The sequence below is a fragment of the Mustela nigripes genome, chromosome 10 (genome assembly GCF_022355385.1).
Source record: "Mustela nigripes isolate SB6536 chromosome 10, MUSNIG.SB6536, whole genome shotgun sequence".
NCBI lineage: Eukaryota > Metazoa > Chordata > Mammalia > Carnivora > Mustelidae > Mustela > Mustela nigripes.
In genome coordinates this window covers 23,884,536-23,911,321 of record NC_081566.1, presented here as the reverse complement: position 1 = coordinate 23,911,321, position 26,786 = coordinate 23,884,536, and the positions used below count along the sequence as shown (strand labels likewise).

At 37.7% G+C, this 26,786-nt stretch overlaps 1 protein-coding gene across 8 annotated transcripts in view; it reads left to right on the top strand.

Moving 5' to 3' along the window:
• The window catches only part of RASAL2 (RAS protein activator like 2), a 361,328-nt gene that overhangs the window by 308,256 nt on the left and 26,286 nt on the right, over window positions 1-26,786 (top strand). For all 8 annotated transcript variants that reach the window (XM_059412834.1, XM_059412833.1, XM_059412832.1 and 5 more), the window contains 7 exons: window positions 11,627-11,780; window positions 13,877-13,975; window positions 14,516-15,070; window positions 17,413-17,557; window positions 22,314-22,458; window positions 23,090-23,326; window positions 25,083-25,284. In XM_059412834.1, coding sequence (XP_059268817.1) covers window positions 11,627-11,780; window positions 13,877-13,975; window positions 14,516-15,070; window positions 17,413-17,557; window positions 22,314-22,458; window positions 23,090-23,326; window positions 25,083-25,284 — 1,537 coding nt within the window. The remainder of the gene's footprint in view (window positions 1-11,626; window positions 11,781-13,876; window positions 13,976-14,515; window positions 15,071-17,412; window positions 17,558-22,313; window positions 22,459-23,089; window positions 23,327-25,082; window positions 25,285-26,786) is intronic.

Below are 26,786 nucleotides of genomic sequence, written 5' to 3'. Positions count from 1 at the left end.
TCGATAAAGTTCTAGTACTATCGTAGCCCTCCATAATGCTATCTGAGCCTGCCCAATGTTTAAAGCTTACTGTTTCCTCGTGGGATATGTTGGGGAATACTTCACAAATGTCTCATCTCTAAGGAGCTCTCATCTATGGTTTCATTGAGGTTAGTGGGTATATGTCTATCTCAGATGTTCACTAGCAACTCCTTTCACAATTTCTAGGAAAGAATCCTTGTTCTTCTGCTCTCTTTGCCCTTCTAGTACTCTTGTTCCACAGGAAATACCCACACATCCTTTGCCCTGACAAACCTCTCGGAGTGTAGGCTAATCTAAAAGCATCAACCCTCCTAGGTTCTGCCACCAACATCTAGTCATTTCTCATCATCTAGATTTTCCAGATGGAATCGAACTTCACCCTGTATGCATCATCTAGCCATTTCCCTGGTGGGAGTCAGGGGGATGAGCCTCACAGCTTTCTCCAAAAATTCTCTCTCACAAAATGCTTTCCCTTCTTCATACTCTGACCACTTCTTTTTTTAAGATTTTATTTGTTCATTTTAGAGAGAGAGAGTGCGCGCACACGCTGGGGGGAGGGGCAAAGGGAGATGGAAAGGAGACTCCCTTTGAGCAGGGAGCCCAGTGAGGGGCTCGAGCAGGACCTGAGCGGAAGGCAGATGCTTAACTGACTGAGCCACCCAGGTGTCCCTTTGACCACTTTTTATAGTCTTGTTCTAAGAGGTTCAAGGTAATAGAACTGGCTCTGGAACATTTCCTTTGTAAGTTCTGTAGTTTGTTTGGTACTTGAATTCAGTATACAAATCTGTTTTCTCTTATGTCTCGATTGAAACTGCGATTTTACTATCATCAGATGTGTATATAATACCTTTATTAATCTGTGGTCTTTAGCAAAACATACAAAGTGCAACATGGCCCTGTCTATACCTAACTCTCAGCATTATCTCCTACCACTCCTATGACAAGTCTGTCATAGGAGTTCTGTATTTCTTTGCTTTTGATCTTGCTGCCCTCTCTATCCCAGATACCACTACCTATTCATACCCCCGTCCTTTGTCATAATTTATAACATTCTAATTCATACTCATGCAACAATACCCAAATAAGGAATTGTATGCCTTTGGACTTCTTTGCCTTGTTCTTCCCATCCATCATCCTAAAGCAGGCACCTATCCCATGTACCCACTAATGGCCAAACTTACAGGACTCTTATAGGCTTTATTACTTTCTACTGAATTTATCTTTTCATGTTTCTGCTTACTGCAGCAGATTGGAAGCTCGTCAAGAGTACAAACAGCTTTTGTATCCTCATTCTTTCGCACGATGCCTGTCCTATCAAGGAACTTAATGTTTGTTGGCCTGAAACAGAAGACTGCAAATGAATTCTATATAATAAAGGAGAAGAATATTTTTCAATATGGTATACGTGCATAGAATGACAGTATCTCAGAAATTATTGGATTTCAGGTTATTAATTAATACAGTCTGGCTATAGATTATAGTTTCTCTTATCAGTGTTTACTGCTGTAGGCCAATTAAGGGTCCCCTAGTTTTATGAACTAAAATCCAATCCAGTTGTGTCATGAGAGCATTTAATCATTCATTAGAATGCTTTATCTTAATAGAAAAAGTTGTTCATGTACATTTATTCCATCTATCTTCATATTCTCACAACAAAGAATATTTTGAGGAATAACTATCTTGATCTCAACCAAATGAATACTTTACATAAAATAAATTCATGTCATATCACTGTGAAAAAGTCCCATGTTTGCAATGTTAGCCCCATTTTTATGGTGCTGTTGTTTATGAAATGTTTGTGAAATCATACATTATAACATTTGGTTCTCACAGTAACTGTGTGAAGGGTAGAAGAGAAATCATTATCCACATTTTACAAATGAGGTAACTAAGATTCAGAAAGAATTTGTCCTACATCACATATAGCTAGTGAGTGGTTTGAGGTGACAGAAATACATGCTTTTGGCTCCGAGTTGAGTGTCTTTTCCATTATACTCTGTTGCATGTGTTGATATGGATCCTCGCTTGCTGAGGAAATGATTGAGAAAGAAAGGAAAATGGAAGGTAAAAATCACATATATAGACATACATGTAAACATACTCAAAATAGCAACTCTTAACAAGAGTAGTCTAGAATGCAGTGATAATGAAAGTGTCAGTTTGTGGTCATTATGTTTCCATAATTTGCTGAAATAAAAAGCTGACTCCCTTTTGTACTCCTTTTTGTCTCTCCTCCCCTAATAAATCCAAATGTATTTGGTGAAAAAATAAAACAAAAGCACTAAAAGAAAATACAGTAGCTGGATTTCTTATGATCTTGGAATGGAAGAATTCTTTCTAAGCATCAACTGGGGGAAGTAATTATGACTATGACAGGAAAGGTACTAATTAACATGCAAAGAACATTTACGTATCAGTTAAGTTCAGCAATTAGAAAAAAGTTTTAAGAACATGAAATAGCAGCTTATAACTCACAGAAAAGGTAACTGAGATTGCAATGATTATATTAAAATGTCTCAAACCCATAAAGAAATGCATAAGAAAGCAATAATGAAATACAGTTTTTTACCAATTATCCTGGCAAAAGTTTTTCAAGTTCAGCCATATCCAGTTTTGGTGATAGCCTATATAGAAACACGCATCATTTGTAGGAGTTTAAATTGATGCCATATTTCTTTTTATAATGCCATATTTTATGTAGGATAATTTAGCAATATCAAAATTTTAAATATATGATCTCTTCAATCTAGCAGTTTCACATCTAAACCATAAATCATGCACATGTGCATTAAGATATGTATACTAAGATACTTTTTGAAACTGGGTGGTGATCACAGAAGAGAAAGAAAAGAAAAAAAGACTGAGATGGTCCTTAGGGACTGGTTAAACCACTATAGGCCCATATAAGGGAATTCTGTATGGTTATTAAGAAGAAGCGAATCATCTCTATCTGTTCCAATATGAACAGAAGTCCAAAATACACTCTTAAGGAAAAAAAGTATGGTAGAAATCTGTATGTGTGTGTGTGTGTGTGCAATGTATATGTATATATTTGGTTATCTGCGAATAAAAAGAAGGGTCACAAGCATTGTTAATAGTATTTTCTCTGGGAGATTGAGGAAGGTACCTATATTTATTTATATTCTTCACCTTCCAACCTTCTAGGCTCTTGGAATTTATTACCCATGAGTGTTTATTTCTTCATTGTTTAAGGGGAAGAAAGTGATTCATTGGTGGGGGAAAAGCACCTTTAAGCCCATTTCCACCTCATGTTTCCCTCTAGTTATTTCCCACCTCTTCACTGTCAGACTCCATGAGTTAGTCTCTAGTTTCTCACATCCCATTCATTATCTCTGCCTACTGCAGTCTTATCTTTGTACTCATTGCTTCACTGAAATTACTCTTACCACAGTCTCAATTATCTCTCAGTCCACATATCCAGCGGCTACTATTAATATTTTAACATACTGATCTGCAGTAATGGACAGTCCATGCTTCTTGAGGGCTCTCTTTCCGGGCTTTTATACTCCAATCTTTTAAGTTTCCTTCAGTCTTTTAAATTCTTCAGTTTCTTTTTTTGTCAGATCTATAGGTTTAGATACTAGCATTCCTTGGGTTATTTTCTTAAGACTTTTTCTTGACCTGCATGTTGTCTTGCAGTAGTCATAGAGTCTTAGTCTAGTCAGGGGGGCTATAACAGAACGCTGTAGACTACTAGGTAGCTTATAATAAAAAGAAATTTATTTCTCATAGTTCCAGAGGCAGAGAAGTTCAAGAACAAATCTCAGGCAGATTCGTTATCTGGTCTGGACCTTCTTGATTCAAAAGTTCCATCTTTTCACTGTGTTCTCACATGGGAGAATGAGCAGTGGATCTCTCCTGGGTGTATTTTATAAGGGTATAAATCTTATTCATGAGGGCTCCACTCTCATTATGTAATCACTTCCCATAGGTCACACCTCCAAATAACCATCACCTTAGAGTTTAACATTTCAACATAAATTTGGGGGGGGGGGGACACAAACATTCAGTCTACAGCAAATATCTACTCAGAGAAACCTTGAACTTATCTTTTACATAACTTGATTTCATTTCCACCCTCACTTCAACACGTGTTGCCTTTCATTCCCCATCTCTGTAAAGGATATCACCATCTTTCTGCCCAGGAGCTCATCCTCGGCTCTACTCTCTCCCTGATTCCTCCAACATTCCATCATTAAGACCTATTTACCTTCTTCTTCTTTTTTTTTTTTTTTAATATTTTATTTATTTGTCAGAGAGAGGGAGAGAGAGCAAGCACAGGCAGACAGAATGGCAGGCAGAGACAGAGGGAGAAGCAGGCTCCCTGCCGAGCAAGGAGTCCAATGTGGGACTCGATCCCAGCTGGGATCATGACCTGAGCCGAAGGCAGCTGCTTAACCAACTGAGCCACCCAGGCGTCCCTTTCTTCTTTTTTTTTTTAACCTTTTTTTTTTTTAAAGAAAAAAAGAAAAAAAAGATTTTATTTATTTGTTCATGAGAGACAGAAAGAGAGAGAGAGAGGCAGAGGGAGAAGCAGGCTCCCTCCTGAGCAAGGAGCCTGATACGGGACTCTATCCCAGGATCCTGGGATCATGACCTGAGCCGAAGACCGATGCTTAACCGGCTGCTAAGCCTAAGACCTGTTTACCTCCTAATTATCTCTCAAATCCATCCACTTCTGCTAATCTATTGTTCATGATCTTGATTCACATTACTGCCATAATCTGTGAACTTAGTCTCTAAGTGTTCCATTTCTTGTCTGCCCTCTCTTTGTGCCTCTCTTTTCTCCGCACCTTAGCCAGAGTACTCTTACTGAGGTACACTTCTGATCAGGTCGTTCCCCCTCAACCACACAAAACCTTTCCATGTCCATCCACTGTTGTTTTGTTTGTTTGTTCCAAATTGAAACACCCACATTACTACAAGTCCCATCATGATGTTTCTTAAGCCTCAGTGATCCCCACCCCTCTTCTCTCTTTCCCTGTACTCACCCACACTGCACCAGAGCCACAGTGCTGAATTCTCTTCAGTTCCTTAAACACCTCAGACTTGAATACTTTCACTACAGGCCTTCTCAACAGGCTAGCAGTTCCCTCTAGAACTACACCTCCAGGTCTGCATGGAGCTAAGTTGAGGTCACAAGTTCACATTATTTTTTCCTCCAAGAAAGTTTCTCTGAATCCCAGTTAAGATCCAAGGCCCTTGGTAAATGCTCATAGAGCCTCTTTTGCATCTTTTTTCATAGATCTTACCACATTTTATTTTAATGGCTAACCAGATGATATACTGCGGTGAGTACAAGGACTATGCCTTTCTTCACCATTGTATTTCTTGCATCTACCTCTAGTATAGTGCCTGACATATAATGTACACCAAGTAATTGTTGGATGGATACATTAGTTCATACATATATATTCAACTGAAGGAGAAAGTAATGGGAAAGCAAATAGTCAAGAGTTTAAGAATGAGTTGGGGCACCTGGGTGGCTCAGTGGGTTAAGCCTCTGCCTTCAGCTCAGGTCATGATCTCAGGGTTCTGGGATCAAGTCCCACCTACATCGGGCTCTCTGCTCTGCAGGGAGCCTGCTTCCTCCTCTCTCTCTGCTTGCCTCTCTATCCACTTGTGATCTCTCTCTGTCAAATAAATAAAATCTTTAAAAAAAAAATGAGTAAGAAGTAAATGTCATTGAATTCCACCAGTTTTTCCTTATTTATACTTCTCTCACCGATACTTATTGTATAGCAATTATGAGACCAAAAGTCTAACCTAAATTGGAGAAAGAGTAAAGTTGTTAGTCTTTTCAATCACTCTTTAACTAGTAAGTATGTTAGTTGAGTTGTTTGTGAGTATGGTTTGGTTTAGTTGGTTTTGCTTGTTTGTTTCACATTTTATTTAAAGTCCAACTAGTTTAACATAGAGTCAAATATTAGTTTCAGGTGTAGAATTTAGTAATGGATCGCTCATCACAGCAAGTGCCCTCCATAATGCCCTTCACCTGTTTCACCCATCCCCCTCCACCCATGTCCTCTCCAGCAACCCTCAGTTTGTTCTCTGTAGTTAAGAGACTGTTTTATGGTTAGCCTCCCTCTTTTTTTGCCCCCACACATTCATCTGTTTCATTTCTTAAATTCCATATATGAGTGAAATCATATGGTATTTGTCTTTCTCTGACTTATTTCACTTAGCATAATGCTCTCTAGCTCTATCCACTTTGTTGTTAAATGGCAAGATTCTTTTTATGGCCGAGTAATATCCCATTGTGTATATACACTACAACTTCTTTATCCATTTATCAGTTGGTGGACATTTGGGCTCTTTCCATATTTTGGCTATTGTTGATAATGCTGCTATAAATGGGGGTGCATGTTCAAATCAGTATTTTTGTGTCCTTTGTATCCCTTCAAATCAGTATTTTTGTGTCCTTTGGGCAAATACCTAATAGTGCTATTGCTGGATCATAGGATAGCTCTATTTTTAACTTTCTGAGGCATCTCCATACTGTTTTCCAGAGTGACTGTACCAGTTTGCATTCCTACTAACAGTATAAGAAGGTTCCCTTTTCTTTACATTGTTTTATAGGGTTTTAAAAATTCAATATAGTTGTGTTTAATTCAGTAGGCAGTTCCATTTGCAACTTAAAGACAAAAAGCAATAGGTATATTACAGTATGGCACAGTTTCTATAAAGAGATTGTTCCTAGTGTCTGTCATATTGGAGGTTAGTTGAGATTTCTGCGCACCTAAACATGTTTTAATATTTATAATCTTGGGGTTTTTTTTTGTCTTCCTTCACTTCATATATACCTGCATGTGTACCAAATATGAATGTGTACCAAAATAGGTTGAATGTCATTTTTGTCTATGATGATATATTTCCTTACCATGAGTTTGTTCATTTTAAGTGACAACTCAGGCTGACAAATACCCTTTTTTACCGTTAGCAGTTGGGCTCATTAGACCATCCTGTCTAGAGGCTGAGAGTAGGGAGAGGGAAGATCAGCAATATATGTCATGTTTCTATAAATAGCTTTTTGTGTCAGTGGTTGTGTGGTATATTTTTTAAAGCTAACATAAAAATCAGTGAGTAATTTAAGCAGTAGGGACTGGCTTTAACTACAGCAAATAAACCAGTGCAGCTAGGATCCTCAGGGAGGACATTCTTCTGAGCCCACAAGTAGAATTCTGGTGAATGAGTTCTAATTTATTTTGTTGTTGTTGTTGTTTAATCCAAGGAAGGAAACCTTTAAAATTATAGCACAGGGAAAGATCTCCTTTTTCAAAAGATGTATCAGGTCGATAAACAATAAAATGTAAGGTTCAGGTAAAGCCACATTTTTCCCAGAGTGAGATCTCAGATGCAAGTTTTAAAAACTTATTGGACCCTATGCGTATTTACTGGTAGAGTATTAGGATTCTGAATCTTGTTAGTTACTACCTGGGAAATTCTCAAACAAGGTAAAGTGCCTTAGGAATACATACTAGTGTATATGAACATACATTTCTGCACCCACCTTACGGCTGAGCTGTTTCTTCAAGAATTCAGTGAAGCGATCTGGAATCATAACTGCCAAGCCCAGCAGAAATTCACCTGCTCTGGAGTGCAGGATTTTGTGTGGCAATAAGCATTTTTAATTAAAAATTTCCTGGATGATTTGGGACTGAATCGGTAAACACATGGCAGATTGAGCTAGCACATCCAAGCACCACTAGCACTTTGGGGGAAATACGGCTTTTTAAAAAATTGAATGGTGAAGCTGAGAAAAATCCAGCTGTGTTTTACTTAACATCACACTAATCAGAGTTCTTTGGCTCCTTTTTTTTTTCTATCAGTGTATCCAGTGGTGTGTGCATTGGCTCCCCATCCCCCAACCCTTCACTTTTGTCTTCTAAGACTGATTTAAGATAGGGATGTGGGTTAAAGCAATGAAATACTTATTCACTGTAGTGAGTAATTGAAGGCTTCTCTTGTAGTTTATCTCTTAAATAGGTCAGAAGCAGCAGGTAAATCTTCATCACCAAAGCAATTACATTTTTAACCCTTACCCATCACCTTGCTGGAGGCCTTGGAGTTTACATAGCAATCAAGGTTGTTTGCTGACCTTAAAACAAAAATGTAAAGAATACGGTGTTCCTTAATTGAAAGTAAAATTGCTTCTGGAAAGCAGTTTCCCAATTAAACCAAGAAATAATTATACTGGAGCCCTGAATGATTCTTACTTAGTGTTTGGGATGATGGGGTTTGGAGGCAGACATGCAGGAGTTGGGAAGAGAACTCTGGCTAGTAGTCAAGAGATTCACAAGGTCCACTTTCAAGGCTAGGTTCCTTGATGAAGGCCATCGTCAGACTGGACTAGGAAAAATGACCTTAAACTCCAATTATTCTCTCTGTAAATCCACCTTCTATTTTACATTATAGAAGTAAGCTGTTGTGCCATACAGGGTTCTTAAAACTCTCTAGTTAGCAGAGCTAAGAAAAATCAATTCCCGTGAAGGTACAGGAGGAGATAAACATGATTTAGAGGGGATGTGAGTTACTAATGCTATTACATAAAACCATTTGCCTGATAATACCTCCCCCCACCACCACCTCAAACCATTCCCAGGCTGCTTGATCTTCCTGTTTACTGTAATCCTGCTTCTCTGAGAATTACTTCTGTCTTCCCAGAGACATTTTTTCCAATACAGGAAGGGCTTGCTTATTTATTCAGTAGTAATAAATAAGTGACACACTAGTGACTTTGGTGTTCAGTTCATGGGTATGAGGGTATAAGTGTGTGTACACACACATACCTACATGCTGAACAATAGGAGATTGTGAACTACAAATTAATCATTGCAATTTCAATAACTAGGAGAAGTTTTGGATTCTATTTCCAGATGTCTTGGTTGTAATATCTGTTGATGGCTGCGTTTGGAAGTTAGACATAAGCATCAAAATGAAATTTGTTCAGCATTGTAAAAACAGTAAATAAGGATTTTTATCCATCTCTTTCTTTTAAAAAAAATGTGTAGTCCAGATAAGTTAATAAAAAAATAATACCTGGGAACATTAAACTAGGGTAAATACTGCAAAGGAAATAGAACAGATGTGAGAGAAAGATTGTTCTCACAAGTAGGATGTAGTGAATGCCTTCTAGTGGGGGGCAGGGAATCATGGAGGAGATGAGCCAAAGCTCAGGTTTGTTCCTCTATTTAAGAGATGCTCTTCCACCCACAGAGTTGCCTGTTTTTTTCCCAACGGCCTCTGACTTTGAGAAACTGTTACTAAAAATGAGTGGTAGACGTTGCCATTCCTTCCTTCCTGTCTTAAAATGGTCACGTTCACAGAGCACGCTCCCGAGTCCTTAAGACAGCAGCTTCTTCCTGCTGCCTCCCAGCCCTGCTCTCCTTCTAGGCGGAGCGCCATGGCAACAGGCCCAGCCTAGAGCCCAGCACCTTGTTTGTGTTACCTGAGGGGCTGGCCGGCTGCAGCCTGAGGAGGAGAGGGAGGAATATTACCTATTCTGCAGCCTCTTTGGAAGGTGACTTCATGTTCCCTTTTTGGGTTTCTGTTCAACTTCTGTTGGAGACTTGAAATTACACCTGGAAAACGTTTACCCAAAGATGTTCTCAGTCCCCGAAGGCAGCAGGGAAAGTCTGTTCTGTTGGCTCTTGGCTGCTAAGCAGAGGGTTGCTTTCCGAGGAGGCACACAGAGTGCCTCCCGACGCGGGACATGCGGCTCCGCTATGGTTTGGAGCTGCACCGCCACGTGGCTGTACCATTGCTTCATGTAGGTAGGCATTTATTTTGTTGAAAATCAAATTAATTTCTGTTTGAGGATATTTGCCTTGCGAATTTTCCAAATAAAAGCAAGCCCTCTGCCATACCTGCTTCGATTTCAAATAGGCCTCCGTCTTTCCTACTGGGAGGCTCATCCCCCAAGCATGAGCGGCTTTTCCCTTCCAGACAAATCCTGGGAAAAATGGGCTGGAATGACTGTTGGATACGTGTTTGCAAAAACATTACAGTATCCCGTTAACTCCACTGGCTCCCTATGAAACATACTGGGAAAGGTTAGATGGTAATTATGTGGAAGTAAAAATTTTTTGTAGCCTTTAGTTATTTATATTGGCGGGGCTGTGTTTGCAGTTTATAACATGTCATTGTCTTACCCGAGAGAGCAGGAGGAAAGAAATGTCACCTTGTTATATTCTTATGTACAGAACATTCAGTGGCATTTGTCCCTTTCATACATGCTTTGTATTATCCATAGGAAATAGACATAGTAGCTTTTTGACCTTAGAAATGCTGCTGAGTGTCAGAACACATGTTTTTCAGTGTAAACATGAAATGGTAGTTGTTTTTCATGTGTGTGGAAAGAAGAATGGATGCAAATTCTTACTGCTCAACATGTTTCTTCCTATCTGGAGCTTGATGAAATAATGTGAGAACGGGAACAAAAGGGAAAGAGCAGCCTTTAGCGCGAGCTTCCTCTAACTTACTGCTTTATAATTTAATCGAAAGCCACTCTGATATTAATGTTAACGTAGTCGTTTCAAGGAAATAAATGAAGCTCTTTATTCAATGTGTTTTACAAAAATGAATGTCTTTACACAAGACATTTCTTTTTATCTGTACTAGTGGGTACTTCTACTCAAAACACATATATTTAACTCTGGGTGTTTTAGTCAATAAATTCTATAATTATTGAGTAAAACCAGTTGGCTATCTAGTTCTGGATCCAAGAATATTTTACTTTATATCGCTTGACTTCATTAATACTTCCCAATCTTGAAGGGCAGCGAGGAACTAGCTCCTGTCATGACCGGAGTCATGCCCAACATTCTTTTTTAAACAACTGAGAAACAGAATCAGTCAGGGTGCCTGAATGGTGTTGACAAAGATTTGTTCTTCTAGATGAGAGTTTGAACATTTTTTTTGAGAGTGGGAGGTTTCTTCAAGGCATTTTATTCTTTATTCATGTTTATACAGTAAAGCATGGATATGACCAAATGCTCGCCAGAAAAGAATTCCACATTGAGATGGAAATCAGATCTTTTGAAAGGCAGGGTCTTGTGCTGAAAAGTTTGGCTTTGACTGTTTGTGTGAATGTGTTTATTCTGCCAAAACAGAAAGAAACAGAATGAGGGTTCACCCACCACTATTTCATCAAAGAGAGAAGAGGTTCAAGCTATGACAATAAAAAAAGAAAGAAAGAAAACAACTTTTGATAATACCTTTGCCTGAAAAAAGAATATGTAAGCTACCTTGAATAGTATGTATTTCTTCATCTTCAAGATGGGAATGAAGATAAAAACAATGTTTGTAGTAGAGTTTTTTTGAACTCCCTCGAGACTGGTAAAGTTGTGTTTTTATATTGTACTGAAAAAGTGTGTGTATGTGTACACACACAAATATGTATGTGGTTTATATGTGCCATGTGAATATGGCTACTGTGATTATCATGGATTAACTATTAATTTGCCCCTTATTTACATTTCCCTTGGGAATTTATACATTTGTTGTTAACCTCCAGTGCATCAGTACTTCATTTTCTTGTTGGCCAAGGAGTTACACGGTCTAAAATATATTCTTCTACTTTTAGGGCTCGAGGTCTGCCTAAACTAAAAGAGTCGCGTTCCCATGAGTCCTTGCTGAGCCCTTGCAGTGCGGTGGAATGTCTGGATCTAGGCAGAGGAGAGCCTGTGTCAGTGAAACCACTCCATAGTAGCATCCTTGGGCAAGACTTCTGCTTTGAGGTAAAAAGCATAGAAAGAAGGAAGAGAGGTTAACCAAACAGATTTTCTAGCCAGTAATTTTATGATTTCTTTACTGTGGGTGGTATCAATGATTTGATCATCTTAAGTGACTTTCACTTGCTGAAAATTGCCTACTTTTAGGAAGAAAGTTGGTAATTTATTAATCTAATTATATTGGTCACTACAGTTATTGATAGTTTTTCATTCCTTTTGGCCTAGTCTGCTTTCAAAATAATGGGTTCTTATTCTATTCTCGGCAGAGGTCACAAGTCTAACAATAATTTACTAAGTTAGTATTTTCATTTTATAGGCTCTTTTCCCTTTTTAAATTTTTTATTCTTTCATTTATTTTTTCCTAGGTTCAGTAATTTTTTAGTTTTGATAAAAATAACACCCACTGTTTATCTTTCTCCTGAAGACCTAAGTCCCCAATTTTAATGATTCTTTGAGAAGATTGACCAAAACCATAATTTTTCTAAGTACAACCTCGGCAGTTCAAGATCTGAGACCTTGTCTTATTTATTTTTATAATCCCTTGCACACAGTCCAGTCCCTGGCACATTGCAGGTGCCTGATTTCTTTAATGAATAAATTGCTCTTCACCAATAAATTATGACCATCACTTTTTCTAAGGTAATTTCTCCCTCTAAAACTAAATGTACACAATTGACCAATTTTGTAATTTAAAGTTTAAAACTACATATATAGGGGTGCCTGGGTGGCTCAGTGGGTTAAAGCCTCTACCTTCGGCTCAGGTCATGATCCCTGGGTCCTGGGATTGAGCCCTGTGTCTGGCTCTCTGCTCAGCAGGGAGCCTGCTTCCCGTTCTCTCTCTCTTCCTGCCTCTCTGCCTACTTGTGATCTCTGTCTGTCAAATAAATAAAATCTTTAATAAAAAAAAACTACACATATGTAAACAGATCCATATATATTATATTACATAATTATATATGTATGTATGTATAATTGTTCAGATTAAGATTTGGTTAACTAGCGTGAATTTAGTGACTAATATGAATGACTGACTAATATGAATGCTGTGATAGATGGTGTAGAAGTTGAAAGGTGTTTGATTCCTGTTCTTATGGATCCACCCTATCCAACAGAAATATAAACTAACCAAATATGAAATCTAAAATCTAAAATTTTATTAAACCCAAGTATCATTTTAACATGTAACTAATATAAAATTATCAGTGAGAATTTTTTATATCCTTTTTGTGTTTTAAGCTAAGTATTCAAAATGTGTACGTGATGTGTATTTTATATTTACAATACATCTCGTTTTGGACTAGCTGCATTTCAGGGGTTCACGTAGCCACACGTGGCTAGTAGCTACCATATTGAACAGCATGCATAATCTGATCTCATTCACTAGTTTGTAAGTGTGGATTGAATTAATATGTGAGCACATTCAAACTATTTGGACAGGCCATTTATTGGTGTTCTTTTTTTACCAAAGTCATGTGAATTTTCCCCTATTTGTGGACCTCAGTTCAACAGACTGCATACCAGGCCCAGTGTTAGGTTCTGAGTATATAGAGAGCATGTTCATTTTTAAAGGACAGTGATAATAGTGATCGATAACTGGAAATGGACAAGCTTGTTGCCTAGTGGAGAAGAAATGGGTTCCAAAGACATTAATTCAGTACTGCTAACTCTTCTCACTTTCATAGAATACCCTTTCTGTAATATTATAGTGAAGGCAGTTCCAAGAAATTTGATAAGCTATTTAGAGGTTCCCTTGCATTTTCAGTTATATCGAGCATATTTGTTCGCAAGTATTTGAATATGTGGCCTGGAAGGTTCTTAATATTGATCTTTCTGAACTGAAGGCCAGTTTTAGGTTCTGACCTGAATTCTCAGTGGCTTTTGTTCTCCTACCTGGAAATGAGTGTGAATGCTCCCTCCATGAGAGAAAAAAAAAAGCAGATGTAGATGTAGAATAGAGACGTCATGGAACCACCAGGTATCATTTTGGTTTTGTACGTTACAATTTGGGTTCATAGCACATTTGTAACTCACAAGGTTAGAATGACAAAGATAGAGCCCCCAAATCCGTTTCCTTTGCCTTATCTCTAATCTTTATGTTGAAGGTTACATATTTAAGTGGAAGTAAATGCTTCAGTTGTAACTCCGCTTCAGAGAGAGATAAGTGGATGGAAAACCTTCGTAGGACAGTTCAACCAAATAAGGTAATAGTGGCTTTGAGTGTCTAAAAAATGTACACCTCTGTAAGCAATAAGTTGATAGAAGGTAAATGCGGCAATCACACCTTAATTTTTACTTACATGTTATGCCATTTTACACTCAAAATAATCTTATTGCAGATATTATTGTGATTTTACCCATGTGGGTAAGAAGACTCACAAGTTACATGACGAGCCCAGGTGAGAAGCTGGTGCATGACAGAAGTGGGACTAGAACATTAGTTTCTTAACTACTTATCTCTTCTTTTATTTGCAGAAACTGGGCCAGTTGCCACTAGGCTGGCCTTTTAGGACTTACATTACAGGATATTTTTTTTAACCCAAGTAAATTGACTGTATGAGGCTAAGATTCTGTTATCTTCTTATTTAGAGCTTGCTATTTTCCTGAACAAAGAGAAAGAATCCCTTTCATTATTTAATGACTGCCCTTGATAAAGTGCATGGTCAATATCACCTACTTTAAAATTAAAATGTTGTTTTTCTAGGACTTCAACTTTCCAACTCAACTTTGTTGCTTTATTATAGGACAATTGCAGACGAGCTGAAAATGTTCTTCGTTTGTGGATCATTGAAGCCAAGGACCTTGCCCCTAAAAAGAAATATTTCTGTGAACTGTGCCTTGATGATACCCTCTTTGCTCGTACAACCAGCAAGACCAAAGCAGATAATATTTTCTGGGGTGAACATTTTGAATTCTACAGCCTTCCACCTCTTCATAGCATCACAGTTCACATTTATAAAGATGTGGAAAAAAAGAAAAAAAAAGACAAGAATAATTATGTAGGGCTAGTCAACATTCCCACTGCCAGTGTGACTGGTCGCCAATTTGTAGAAAAATGGTACCCAGTGAGTACCCCTACACCCAACAAAGGAAAGACAGGAGGACCTTCTATTCGAATTAAATCACGTTTCCAAACTATCACCATTCTGCCTATGGAGCAATACAAGGAATTCGCAGAATTTGTCACCAGCAACTACACCATGCTGTGTTCTGTCCTTGAACCAGTAATCAGTGTGAGAAATAAAGAGGAGTTGGCCTGTGCCTTAGTGCACATTCTTCAAAGTACTGGCAGAGCCAAGGTAAGTGAAAAAGGAGGGCTGCATTACCCAACATCTCTTCCCTTTTATGAAGAAGTATATATATACTGTGTTTCATGCAGAGATCTAAATTGGAGAAGAATGCTTTGCTAATGATTAAAAAAAAATTTTTAGGAAGGAAGCCTATTAGTAGTAGTAGTATATCCAGGAATTGGGGATTACAAAACAAAGAAGTAACATGGAGAAACCAGCAGATATTTATTTTAAAGTCCATTTGCATGAAACATAGATATCAGGGCTAGCTCTTTATTTTCTGACCAAAGAAATGGTACAATTGGTGTGCTAATCCCGTAGTGTATTCAAGATTATCTTTAATTCCAGAGTGTGCTGTATGATGGTTATATTCCTCACTATATTTTAAGTTAAGATTATCTGATGACTCCATTCCCTAGTCACAGAAGGAGGCATTCCAGAAGCATGGTAGGCATCAACAAGAGTCTTCATGTAAAGGGTTTTGATTAGCAGCTGTTTCATGATAGTCTTAACCTCATTTCATCCTGGATAGAAGTAAAAATTCAGGAAGATGGAAAAAAGAGAAATATGCTAATTATATGAAGAAAACCAACCAGCTGATAGTCTTTGATCAGCCCAAACTATGATAATTACCATCTCTATGCGGTGTATTCGCTAGGCTGAGTCTTCATTAGAGTCAATGAAATGGATCATGGTAAAATCGTATTTTAGATCTAGAGTTCACAGCTAGAATAATTTATTTAGAACCAAATAATAAAAGCAAGTGTTTTTAAGATTTCTTGATACAAATCATAATAATATATGAGTATTCTCAATATATAGTCCCTTATCTAACTGCCTTCCTATGATTATCATTTTTGTAGTTGAGTGTTTTGATAATAATTTTGAGTTTTTTAGTATTACAAATGCATATGAGTTTGGGGTGAAGTGCCATTGAAGTTTGAATTTCATCTTTGAATATGTATGGATATGGTCATTCTGCTCTTCCATTGCTTAAGGCTCAAGATATATATGTATTATATATATATATATATATATATATATATATCCATATCATGTATATATATAGGATATTTTTAAACAATTTTATTGGGTACAGTTTATATACAATACACCCATTTTAAGTGGAAAGTGCAGTGAATTTTGACATATTATGCACCCACGAAAACCACACAGTCAAGACACAAAATGTTATTCATCACCCCCATAAGTTTCCTCCTGTTCCTTAGTACATGAGTTGTAGTAGTGATTCCTACATTTGTAACTCTTACTTTGTTGAGCTGCCCCAGAGTAAATCCCATTACTGTTCAAAATGCTTAATTTTAAAGTAAAAGTAAGTCAGCATATTTCCTTTGTTTTTGGTTTTGGAGACTGAAATATATAACACTCCAAATATGATGTTACTACATTTAAACTAAATAACAATAAACATTGACTTTTACATCAAGTTAATCTTTAAGATGATTGAGGAACTAACAAGCTATTCTTAAGGACTTTATTTCTCTTTATGCCTTTTTTCTGGGTGAATGTGTATATAGATGGATGGGGATTGATAGATGAATAGATAGATAGATAATTAGCCTAGAAGATGAGTTCAAGTGTTAAGTTTAAGAAATTCCATGTTGACAGCATGGACCAGTTTATAACTCTGATATATTGAGCACCTTATATGTACCAGAAACTAATAGTGAAGATCTAGAATGACTAAAAATAGACACTGTCTTTGGCCTCGTGGGGTCAAATTCTTACAGAAAAATATGTGTGATTACAGTGAGAAATGCAGAGAAAAAAATAAATATGAGACTGTGAGAGTGGGGAATAGGAGACCTGACTGATGCTGGTTCAGAGAAGGCCTCACTGAGGAAATGAGGTACAAACTAGAATCAAAGGATTTGAGGAATTAACTCCATGAGAGTGAGGGCAGGAGCGACGGTAGGAGTGAGGCAGAACTGGGAACAGCATTTGCGAGGCTTTGTGGCTAATAAACAGCATCCTATGTTAGAAGGGGCTTGGTGGTGTTTGAGGGCCTTGTGGCTGGAATGGAGTATAGAGACAATGGGTATACAAGGATGCTGGGAAGGTGGACGAAAACCAGAAAATAGAGGAACTTGTGGGCCGCATATAGACGTATGGTCTTTATCAAAAGTATGATGGAAAACCTTTGGCAGAATTTTAAACCTAGGGCCGGTGATAGCTTTTATTCCAATTGACTTTTGTTTTTTTTTTTCCAAATGAATCATGCAGCTTTAGTCTTAAAGCAGCATTCTCAGGATGTCTGATATTTCATCGGTTTCTTGTAGCGCATATTATTTATTCATTTGCTTTGTGCCTGATTGAACATTTGCCACCAGGATTTTCTCACCGACTTAGTGATGTCCGAGGTGGATCGCTGTGGAGAGCACGACGTCTTGATTTTCAGAGAGAACACCATTGCCACCAAATCTATTGAGGAGTACCTCAAGTTGGTGGGACAACAGTATCTTCACGACGCACTGGGTATGGAGAAGAAGCACATTGTTTTCTTTGCTTTTCAGTTATTTCACCCTCATAGGACAAACAAATTGAACTCAAATTCAGCATATTGCTTAATTCTAGCTGACTAGAGTGTTAAAGTTTGAGTTCCAGCTGTAAGTTTCTCTGTAGTAGTACTCACAAGTGGTACTGCTTTATTACACGTTGATTTATTACAATATGTACAGAAGGAGAAAGCTCATCAACATATGCAGCTACCCCCAGGGCCCTAAGTTCCTGACACTAAGACACACAATGTAAGTGGATGTCACTACTAGATCTGAGGGTACCTGTTTCCCCCGAAGTATTGATGATTTACGTTACTATATAAATATATTACCTAAACCTTGAAAGTGTTAACATTTGTTATCATGTATCAAAGGTTAAAAACTTTTGCGAGTTCCCTTAACTCCCAATTTCTGCCTGCAGGATTGCTAGAATTTTGCCCAGTCAGTAGTTTGGTTTTTTTTTTGTTTGTTGGTTTGGTGTGGGGGTTTTTTTTAGATTTTTTTTGTTTATTTACTTGACAGAGATCACAAGTAGGCAGAGAGGCAGGCAGAGAGAGAGGAAGGGAAGCAGGCTCCCCGCTGAGCAGAGAGCCTGATATGGGGCTCGATTCCAGGACCCTGGCATCATGACCTGAGCCAAAGGCAGAGGCTTTACACCCACTGAGCCACCCAGGGGCTCCCCATTCAGTAGTTCTTGCTGACTAGGCACTAACCTGGAATTCCAGATCTGGTCATGAAATTCAGGCATTAAAACCACTAGAGTAATGCACTGTGCTGGGTGACATACATCATGACATTGAGTTTCTTGAAGAACATAGTCATTCCTTTTATCTTTATATCCCTAGTATTTCCCACAGAATGTAGAGCAGCACCATCATACACAAACATAATATGAGTCACATGTGAGTAATTTAAATTCCCGGGTGGTCACAGTATAAAAAGGGTAAAGAGAAACAGGTAAAATTAATTTTAATAACATTATACTTAACCCAGTACATCCAAATATTATTTAGCCGGTTATCAGTATAAAAATTATTAGTGAGGCACATTACTTTTTTTCATGCAAACTCTTTAAAATTTGGTTTGTGTTTCACTTTTGTTACATATTCCAGTTTGCACTAGCCCCATTTCAAGTGCTCAGTAGTCACATGTGATGGTCAAGAGTAGACAGTAAGTTATGTTGAATGAATAGACCGATTTTTGCTCTCAAGGAGTTTATAAAATGGGGAGATAAGGTAAGGGTATCCCTATAAAAAGGGAGAGAGGGAGATTCTGTGTTTTTCCAAAGAATTAATTCTAGCTGATGGAATTTCACGTGTAAGATGTATAAACTGTGTGTGTGTGGCTTGAAGAATTAGAAGGGTTATATAAAAACAGATATTGGACAAGGAAAGTAGTAGGAATTAGCATAAGGAAAGAACCACAGGGACAAAAAGATATAAAGGTATGAGAGAACCAGACATGTATGAAATAAAATTAATTAGCTGAAAAATGAAATGAAACAGACAAGTCAATAGCAATAACAAAGATTAGAAGAACAATGAGAACCAATTTGTTGAGAGCCTTGAATGCCAGGCTGAAGAGTTCAGATTTTACAGTAATCACTGCTGAGCCACTGCAAGTCCTGAGCAGGGTATTTTCAACAGAATTAGTTTACCAAAATGATTAACATGTGTTGGTGAAGAAAGCGACTGAAAACAGAGACCAGTTAAGAAGCCATTGTAAGAAGGAAGGCCAAAAATCAGGAGCCTCTGAATGATGGGAATCACCAAGAGTAAGAGGAAAGGGGGTCTGAGAAATATTAAAGAAGTGGAGCTGATGGGACATGGCAGCTTGTCAATTTGTGAGAATGGGCCAGAGCAGGCGGTGGAGACCAGATACCACAATGGATGTTGGACCTTGAGTTACTAGAAGGATGATGCGATTCTTGGCAGAAATAAAGAACACAGAAGTAGTAGGCTTGAGAGATGAAAAGTGAGTATTTCCATTTTGTAGGTATTCAATTTGAAGTTCTAATAGGAAATCCCAGGGGTTCTAGGTGAGAAATTCCAAGACATCTGTCTAGGTGTCTCTTGGAAATTTTGGACCGAGTTACCTATGTGGAGGGATAAGTGACGCTACAGATCTTCCAGTCCACCTAGGTTTATGATACAGACAGAAGGAAGAGGGGGAACAGGAAGTGATCACAAAGAGAAAGCACACATGCACACATGGAAAACAAGGAAACCAAGAAAATAGTCCTAGACACCGAAAGACACGAAAACATCGGTAAAGTCAGAGATTGAGGAAGGCAGAGATTAAGAAGAAAAAAACTACTGCATTTGGCAACGTAAAGAGCACTGGTGGCGGCTGGGACTGCTATCAGGAGGACAGGAACCAGGCTGTTCGGGCTATGGTGTGAATGACTGCCAAAGAAATGGGCCCACTGTGTTTACATGAAGTGGACTCACTGTAGCAGTGATTAATCCCTACTCTGCAGAAGTAAATTTTTTCTCTTCCTTCTTCCTAGCTTCATATTCTCTTCTCTAAGTCATGTGCTTTAGTTTAAGATATAATGGGAATTTGTAAGAATAGTGAAAGTGGATTTTCACTGATATTGGGAAAGTTACAGAGAGGTTCATAGTCTCACCTGAAGAGCTTATTACAGTCATATAAAGTATTATCTCATGGCTTGCTTTAATGATTTGCATTGCCTTATAAAAGGCAATGATGAAACATCTCAAATCGTAGTCTCCATTCTGTGGACGTAGGGGTAAATATGTGTTACTAACTACTACTTCTTAAAAATCAAAATCTATGTTCTGCCATTCAGTGTACTAATACACAAGATTTCCAAATAAATAATTTCCAAAGTGAAAAGTGGATGCAAGTGCTATGATATGAGAGAGAATAACTAAATAGCTGATGGGCTAAATGAGACATGAAAATTCAGTGACCATGAGAAGAAACTCAAATAACCCCACATAGATCTCTATTATCATATTTATAACCCAAGAGCAGAGACCGGGGTAGTGAAAATGGCTGCTGCTTCCAAAAGCATAAACAAAATTAAGTGTAAGATGCTTCAGGATGGAGATTCTACTGTCTTCTTCCTGCTTAACTTCCCAATTTCTAGTTAGCCTTAATATCCTAGATGCTCAATAGCTGTCTCTTCTCCCATATTTTACTTTTCTGAGAGAAACGCTATTTTGAAAACAACCAACAGTGTCTTGGAGCCAGTGTAAATTCAGACTGATTTTATATGGTTTGAGATAGTAATGTGATTTTTCAAGTAGTAACCCTGAAGAACTGCACAATTTTCAGTTGCCTGAGAAGAATTCAATTATTTTCATATGAAACTGTACTTACTGTGGCAGGAGCCTCTAATACTACAATTGAGAAAGGTTTTATAATAATTATTCTATAAAGAGGCTTCACAGTGAAGTCTCAGTAAACCAAAAAATTAATAAGGACAGCTGAACACTCAGTATAATTAAAGTTTAGTGAAATATACATACACTTTGGGGAAAAAAAATAGATACTGTTTCCAGGCTGCTTGAAGAATTCCAGAGAAAATTTAGTTCAAAGTTGCCATTTTGGCCACCGGGGTGGCTCAGTCAGTTAAGCATCTGCCTTTGGCTCAGGTCATGATCCCAGAGTCCAAGAATCGAGCCCCACATTGGGCCCCCTACTCACGGAGAGCCTGCTTCTCCCTCCCTCTGCCTGTTGCTCTTCCTTCTTGTGCTATCTCTCTGTCAATTCAATAAATAAAATCTTAAAAAAAGAAAGAGAAGAACTAGGCTGAACCTTGAGAGAGATAAGCAGATTTGAAGGGATCGTTGCAAAATCCACTCCTCTGTCATTAAGACCTCTAAAAACCTAAGAATATATACAATCATCTTTGGTAAATATTGAGCATCTTCAGTGCTTCGGGAGCTATTTGATAGGCTGGAAATTCAAGCATGAGTTGAAGCTGACCTCTGACCCCCAAGGGTATTTATCCCAGAGACGTGACCATGGGACAGACATGTGAACAGATAATCCCCTGCAGCGTGAGACATGGAACACTAGAACATACATAAGGTATAGTGAATAGTGGAGGATGAACAGGGAAGGTAAGGATTTGTTCTTTTAGGGAATATGGGCATATCTCTCCAGAGGAGGGAGTATATGAACAGTGCTTCTAAACTAAATTTCTCTGGACAAACATTATATGAAGAAATGTTCTGCTACAATTTTGTGCTCTGATGAAGGTCTGTCCCCTTCACAAGAAGTAAGTCTAGAGACCGTTACTCGAATCTGTGTTTGGCACCAGCTTTAGCACTAAACACTTAGGTTGGCTGTTCAATCAAGCTTGGGTTCTTTTTTCTTCTAAAATAACATTATTCACCCTGGTAGAAGGGCCTTGTAACAAATAATGAGTTCCTGCTAATAAAATATATTCATGGTTTTAGAGAATAGATTTAAAGTCATATCGTTGTTTAAAGTAGTATCATTCTTATAAATACCATGATGGTGATGTTACTTACTGCAGTTTTTCCACTTCCAGGATGAGGAAAATAAACATGGCAAATGGGAGGCAGTAACCCTTGGGTTCTAAAGCGGTAACAATCCTTTGTGCCCTCCATGTGAGGTCTCGGAAAGAAATTCCCATTCTACGTTAAGAACAGAAATCCAGAATCCTTTTATTCTGTTCAAGAGGACAGAATAACTCTTCATAGTTGTACTACTTGTCATCTTCTCTCTTCAAACAGGGGAGTTCATCAAAGCTTTGTACGAGTCCGATGAGAACTGTGAAGTAGATCCCAGCAAGTGTTCCTCAAGCGAACTGATAGACCATCAGAGCAACCTGAAGATGTGCTGTGAGCTGGCTTTCTGCAAGATCATCAACTCCTACTGGTGAGCAGGTGTCCTCGAGTTAGCCCCTGCTCGTGGAGCTCAGCGCCCTCCATGCGGAAGTCATCGCAGTGCTAACGGTAGCCTTTCCCAGCCAAAGGAAGGGCTTGGGGGAAGATGGAAGGTTTCCCTGATGGAGTCCCCTCTCTAAAATCCAAATCCCTACTGTAAGCAGCAGTACCTGAATAAATACAGTATTTCCCCTAATACCAAAAGTATTTGAGTGGCTTTCTAAAATATTTATTAGTGTTAAACAGTTGTGTTAATGATCTTTGCATTGCTCCAGCGATTGGTGAGATTTTGGAAGAGTTTTGCTGAACACTCTTTAGAGAGATTATGGTATGCTCTGTTAAACCAGATGGTTTAGTCAGGAGCCTCATGCCATTTTCCCACTTTGCAAAACTAAATTTACACTAATCCCTGAGTTTTGTAGCTTTGGGTTTACAGGCTCCATCTGGACTTTGGTCAATTTTCCACCAACTGTAAGCTATGAATCAGGCAGAATTCTCTCTACTAAGCTCTCGTCTTAGCCTGTCTCTAGAGCAGAGGCGTGCTGGGCCAGAATGGGATCACTTGTGTTTTCTTGCATTACGCTACTTTCATATTTAGAGGTTTGATCTTTTTCCTTCCCCAGTGTTTTCCCTCGTGAGTTGAAAGAAGTGTTTGCATCATGGAAGCAGCAGTGCCTGACCCGCGGCAAGCAGGACATCAGTGAGCGGCTCATCAGTGCCTCATTGTTTCTCCGTTTCCTGTGCCCTGCCATCATGTCCCCCAGTCTCTTCAACCTTATGCAGGAGTATCCTGATGACCGCACATCTCGCACCCTGACTCTGATTGCCAAGGTCATTCAGAACCTGGCTAACTTTGCCAAGTAGGTGTCACTACCAGAAGCACTTTTTTAAAAACATTGTTTTAAAAAATACATGACACCTAAAATTTGGATGGGAGTGGGGAGCTTCATTACTCATTGTACAAGATTTTCATTGTGGTGGTATTAAAAATAAGGAAAAAAGAAGGAACGGCTTAATAATTCATTTTAAAGGAGTGCTTAAATAGCCCGTGCTATGTACATTCAGTAGATATATCCAGTAATATGGTAAATGATGAAGATATAATTGTACTCAATCAAAAGTGCTATTAACTTGAGCAGAAATGAAAAAGGATACTAGAAAATATATATGCTGTTATTCCAGAAATATGTTAAAATAAAAACCCAAGTACATAAAACATCTGACAAACTAAGTGTTTACATTATCTAAGACAATTGACCTGGGCCCTTCAGAAAAAGTCAATGTCATGAAAAATTGAAAAGATGGAGAGGGACTGTTCTATATTTAAAAACACTGGATGCTCGAATCTTACGTGGATCTGAATTAGAAAAAAATCTATAAAAGTCATTTTGGGGACAATTAAATGTGGACTATATATAAGATGATTTATGGATAATGGTTTTTAAAAGTTTTAGTGTGATAATGGCATTGGTTTATGTAAGAGCTATTCCTTATTCTGGAGAAATGGGCACTAATGTATTTAGAGTTTATGTCTGCAACTTAGTTTAAAATGGTTCAGCCAAAAAAAAAAAAGTGTGTGTAGAGAGAGAAAGTGAAAGCAAACTTGGCACAATGTTATCAGTTGGTTAATATAGACGAATGCATATGGTTGTTTGTTATATAGTCTTTCAGCTTTTCTATAGATTTAAAATTTTTTTAAAGGAAGTTAGGAAACCATTGGGGAGGAAATGCACTCAAATTATAAACAGCGGAAACGTTTAGGTGACAGAGTGTGTCCACTCACACCTTTTTCTTGCCGCTTTTCATTGTTTCTAAAAGGACAAGATTCTGTATTTGCAGTGTATTGAAGAAAAAAATTAGAACTTCAGTGAGACAGATTGTTTTCTAGCATAAATAGTGACTTTTTAGTATAAGTAATGACTTCTAGAAGTGCACTATTTGAACTTTGTGTACCCTATTTAAGAGCCAACACAGAAATAGACCTATTTACCCATATTTGTGTTAAATCTGATAAAAACTATTTCTAGTTTATTTTGGAAGAAGTTTTCTGGGCTTAAGCAAGGCCCTGAAAATACCTGGACTTTAGATAGACAAAGAAGAGAAGTTCTTCTGTAGCGAAAATAAATAGCATGAGCAAAGTCTTGGAGAAGTGGTATATATATATTTGGGAGACTCTGAAGAAGCTAGCAATATTGAAGGTTTATACTAATGAGCATTTGGTAGGCAAATGAAGGTTATTTACAGAGAGCTTTAAATAACCAAAAAAAGAGAGATTTAGCTTTAGCCAACAGAGAATAGAAAGCTATGCAAAGTGTTTGAGTTTTACATCAGTATTAAGAAAGTATATTTTAACATTTAGCGCTTAAAGATTATAAATTAGTCACATACCTCCCCAACATAAAGATAAAAAACTGGGCACATGATGAGATGAGCACTGGGTGTTATATGCAACTGATGAATCGTGAATACGACATCTGAAACTAATGAGGTACTCTATGTTGGCTAATTGAACTTAAATTTAAAAAATTAAATTAAAAAAATAATTTAAATTTCAGTGTAAAGTCAACTCAAACATCTCAAACATGTCCTTTCCCATTTTCTCTCCCTCTACCTCAGATTTGGTAACAAAGAAGAATACATGGCGTTCATGAATGATTTTTTAGAGCATGAATGGGGTGGAATGAAGCGCTTTCTTTTGGAGATCTCTAATCCAGACACCATCTCAAACACCCCAGGCTTTGATGGTTACATTGATCTGGGCCGAGAGCTTTCAGTTTTGCATTCCTTACTGTGGGAAGTAGTTTCCCAACTTGATAAGGTAAAGTAGGTTGGAAGCATAATGGGAGCTGGGAGTTAGAGAACTTTAACGTACCTCAATTCTAAAGGGTATCTACAGAGTGACAGCATTCGTGCTTTCTGCTAGTTGAAAGCAACCTTTTTGTGCTAGAAGTCTGGGAATAAGTAGTTACCAATTCTGAGTAAATAATGTATCCTACAAACCAAGAAATTCTAGAAGGCCATGAAATTATTAACATATATTTTAAGTAATTATTTGAATTAATGGGGTGTATATTTCTATAAATAAATAATGTATAGAACATTATATATAACATGCCTAGAAACTTGCCTAGAAACCAACATAAACATTGCTAAATGCATATTTATTCATATATAGCAGGATAAGATGATGAAACCTTGTATAATAGTTCTAACAGAAGTGTGGACTTAGAAAAATACTGAGATTATCATGTTTAATTTGTTTCACTCATGTTTAATTTGTTTCACTCATGAGACTTTTTTTTTTTTTATTATGCAAGTTAGAGGGTTCGATATAACTATTAGTACTACTGGGTTACATGGGATCTGAAAATGTTTTCTTTCTCTACAGATATGAATTTTAAAAAGAGAAAATACTATTAATCGTTTATTTTCTGAGTATATAAGAATTTTATTATATATTATATTAATAACTAAATATACACCATGCCAATCATTTTCTTCCTTCTGGAATTTTTCAAAAAAAAATAGAGTTTGTAATGGAAAGTAGTCTTAGACTTGAGCTAGGTTTATCACAATAATTATTTATTGATGTTTTATTTGCTACAGGTACTTCATAAATAGGTGTGGTGGTATGTTAGAATAACTTCAGAAGACAAAGTTATTTTTTTGTGATAAGAATGTATTTGTTTCCCTCCATTTTCCTATTATCCTTAACAGTGTTGTTAAACGTTGCTAATTTGGTTACTCCCCCCAGTAAAGTGGGGAGAGAAACCAAAAAAAAAAAAATTGGGGGAGTAAGACCTATTAGTAAAAAGCAATTTCCTGAGGCAATGTAAATGGTACGGTGTTCTACCATTTGTAAATAGTAAACTGTTTTGTATTCTTGAGGACCCCTTCTTCACTTGTAGAAATGCTAGCTAGACTTTGAGTTGCAGCTGTGCTGAGGGCAATTCCTTGAATATGAATCATGGCTCAAGAAAGTTGAGCAAGTAAAGGCTAGTCTTTGAGTGGTGTTTGAGCAGCGACTCTACCCATCTGAGCAGAGTCAGAGTCTCAGTTGTGGAGAAGACACAGGAGACCAAGAGGCAGCCGTGTAAAGCTGCCTGAGAGTTGAGTCCCGTAAGACTCCATGAGAATAAGAATTCCCCAAAGAAAAAAATGATTGAGATGGATCAAGCCAATACTAAAAAGCGAATCTTTGTCGAATAACCGCATCAGTGGGATGCGGATATAGTAATCTCGTGAAATAGGCCTGGCTGATGTAGGGTCATGGCCTTTTTTTAACAGGCTTTGCTATTTCAACATGCCTTTTCCTTTTTA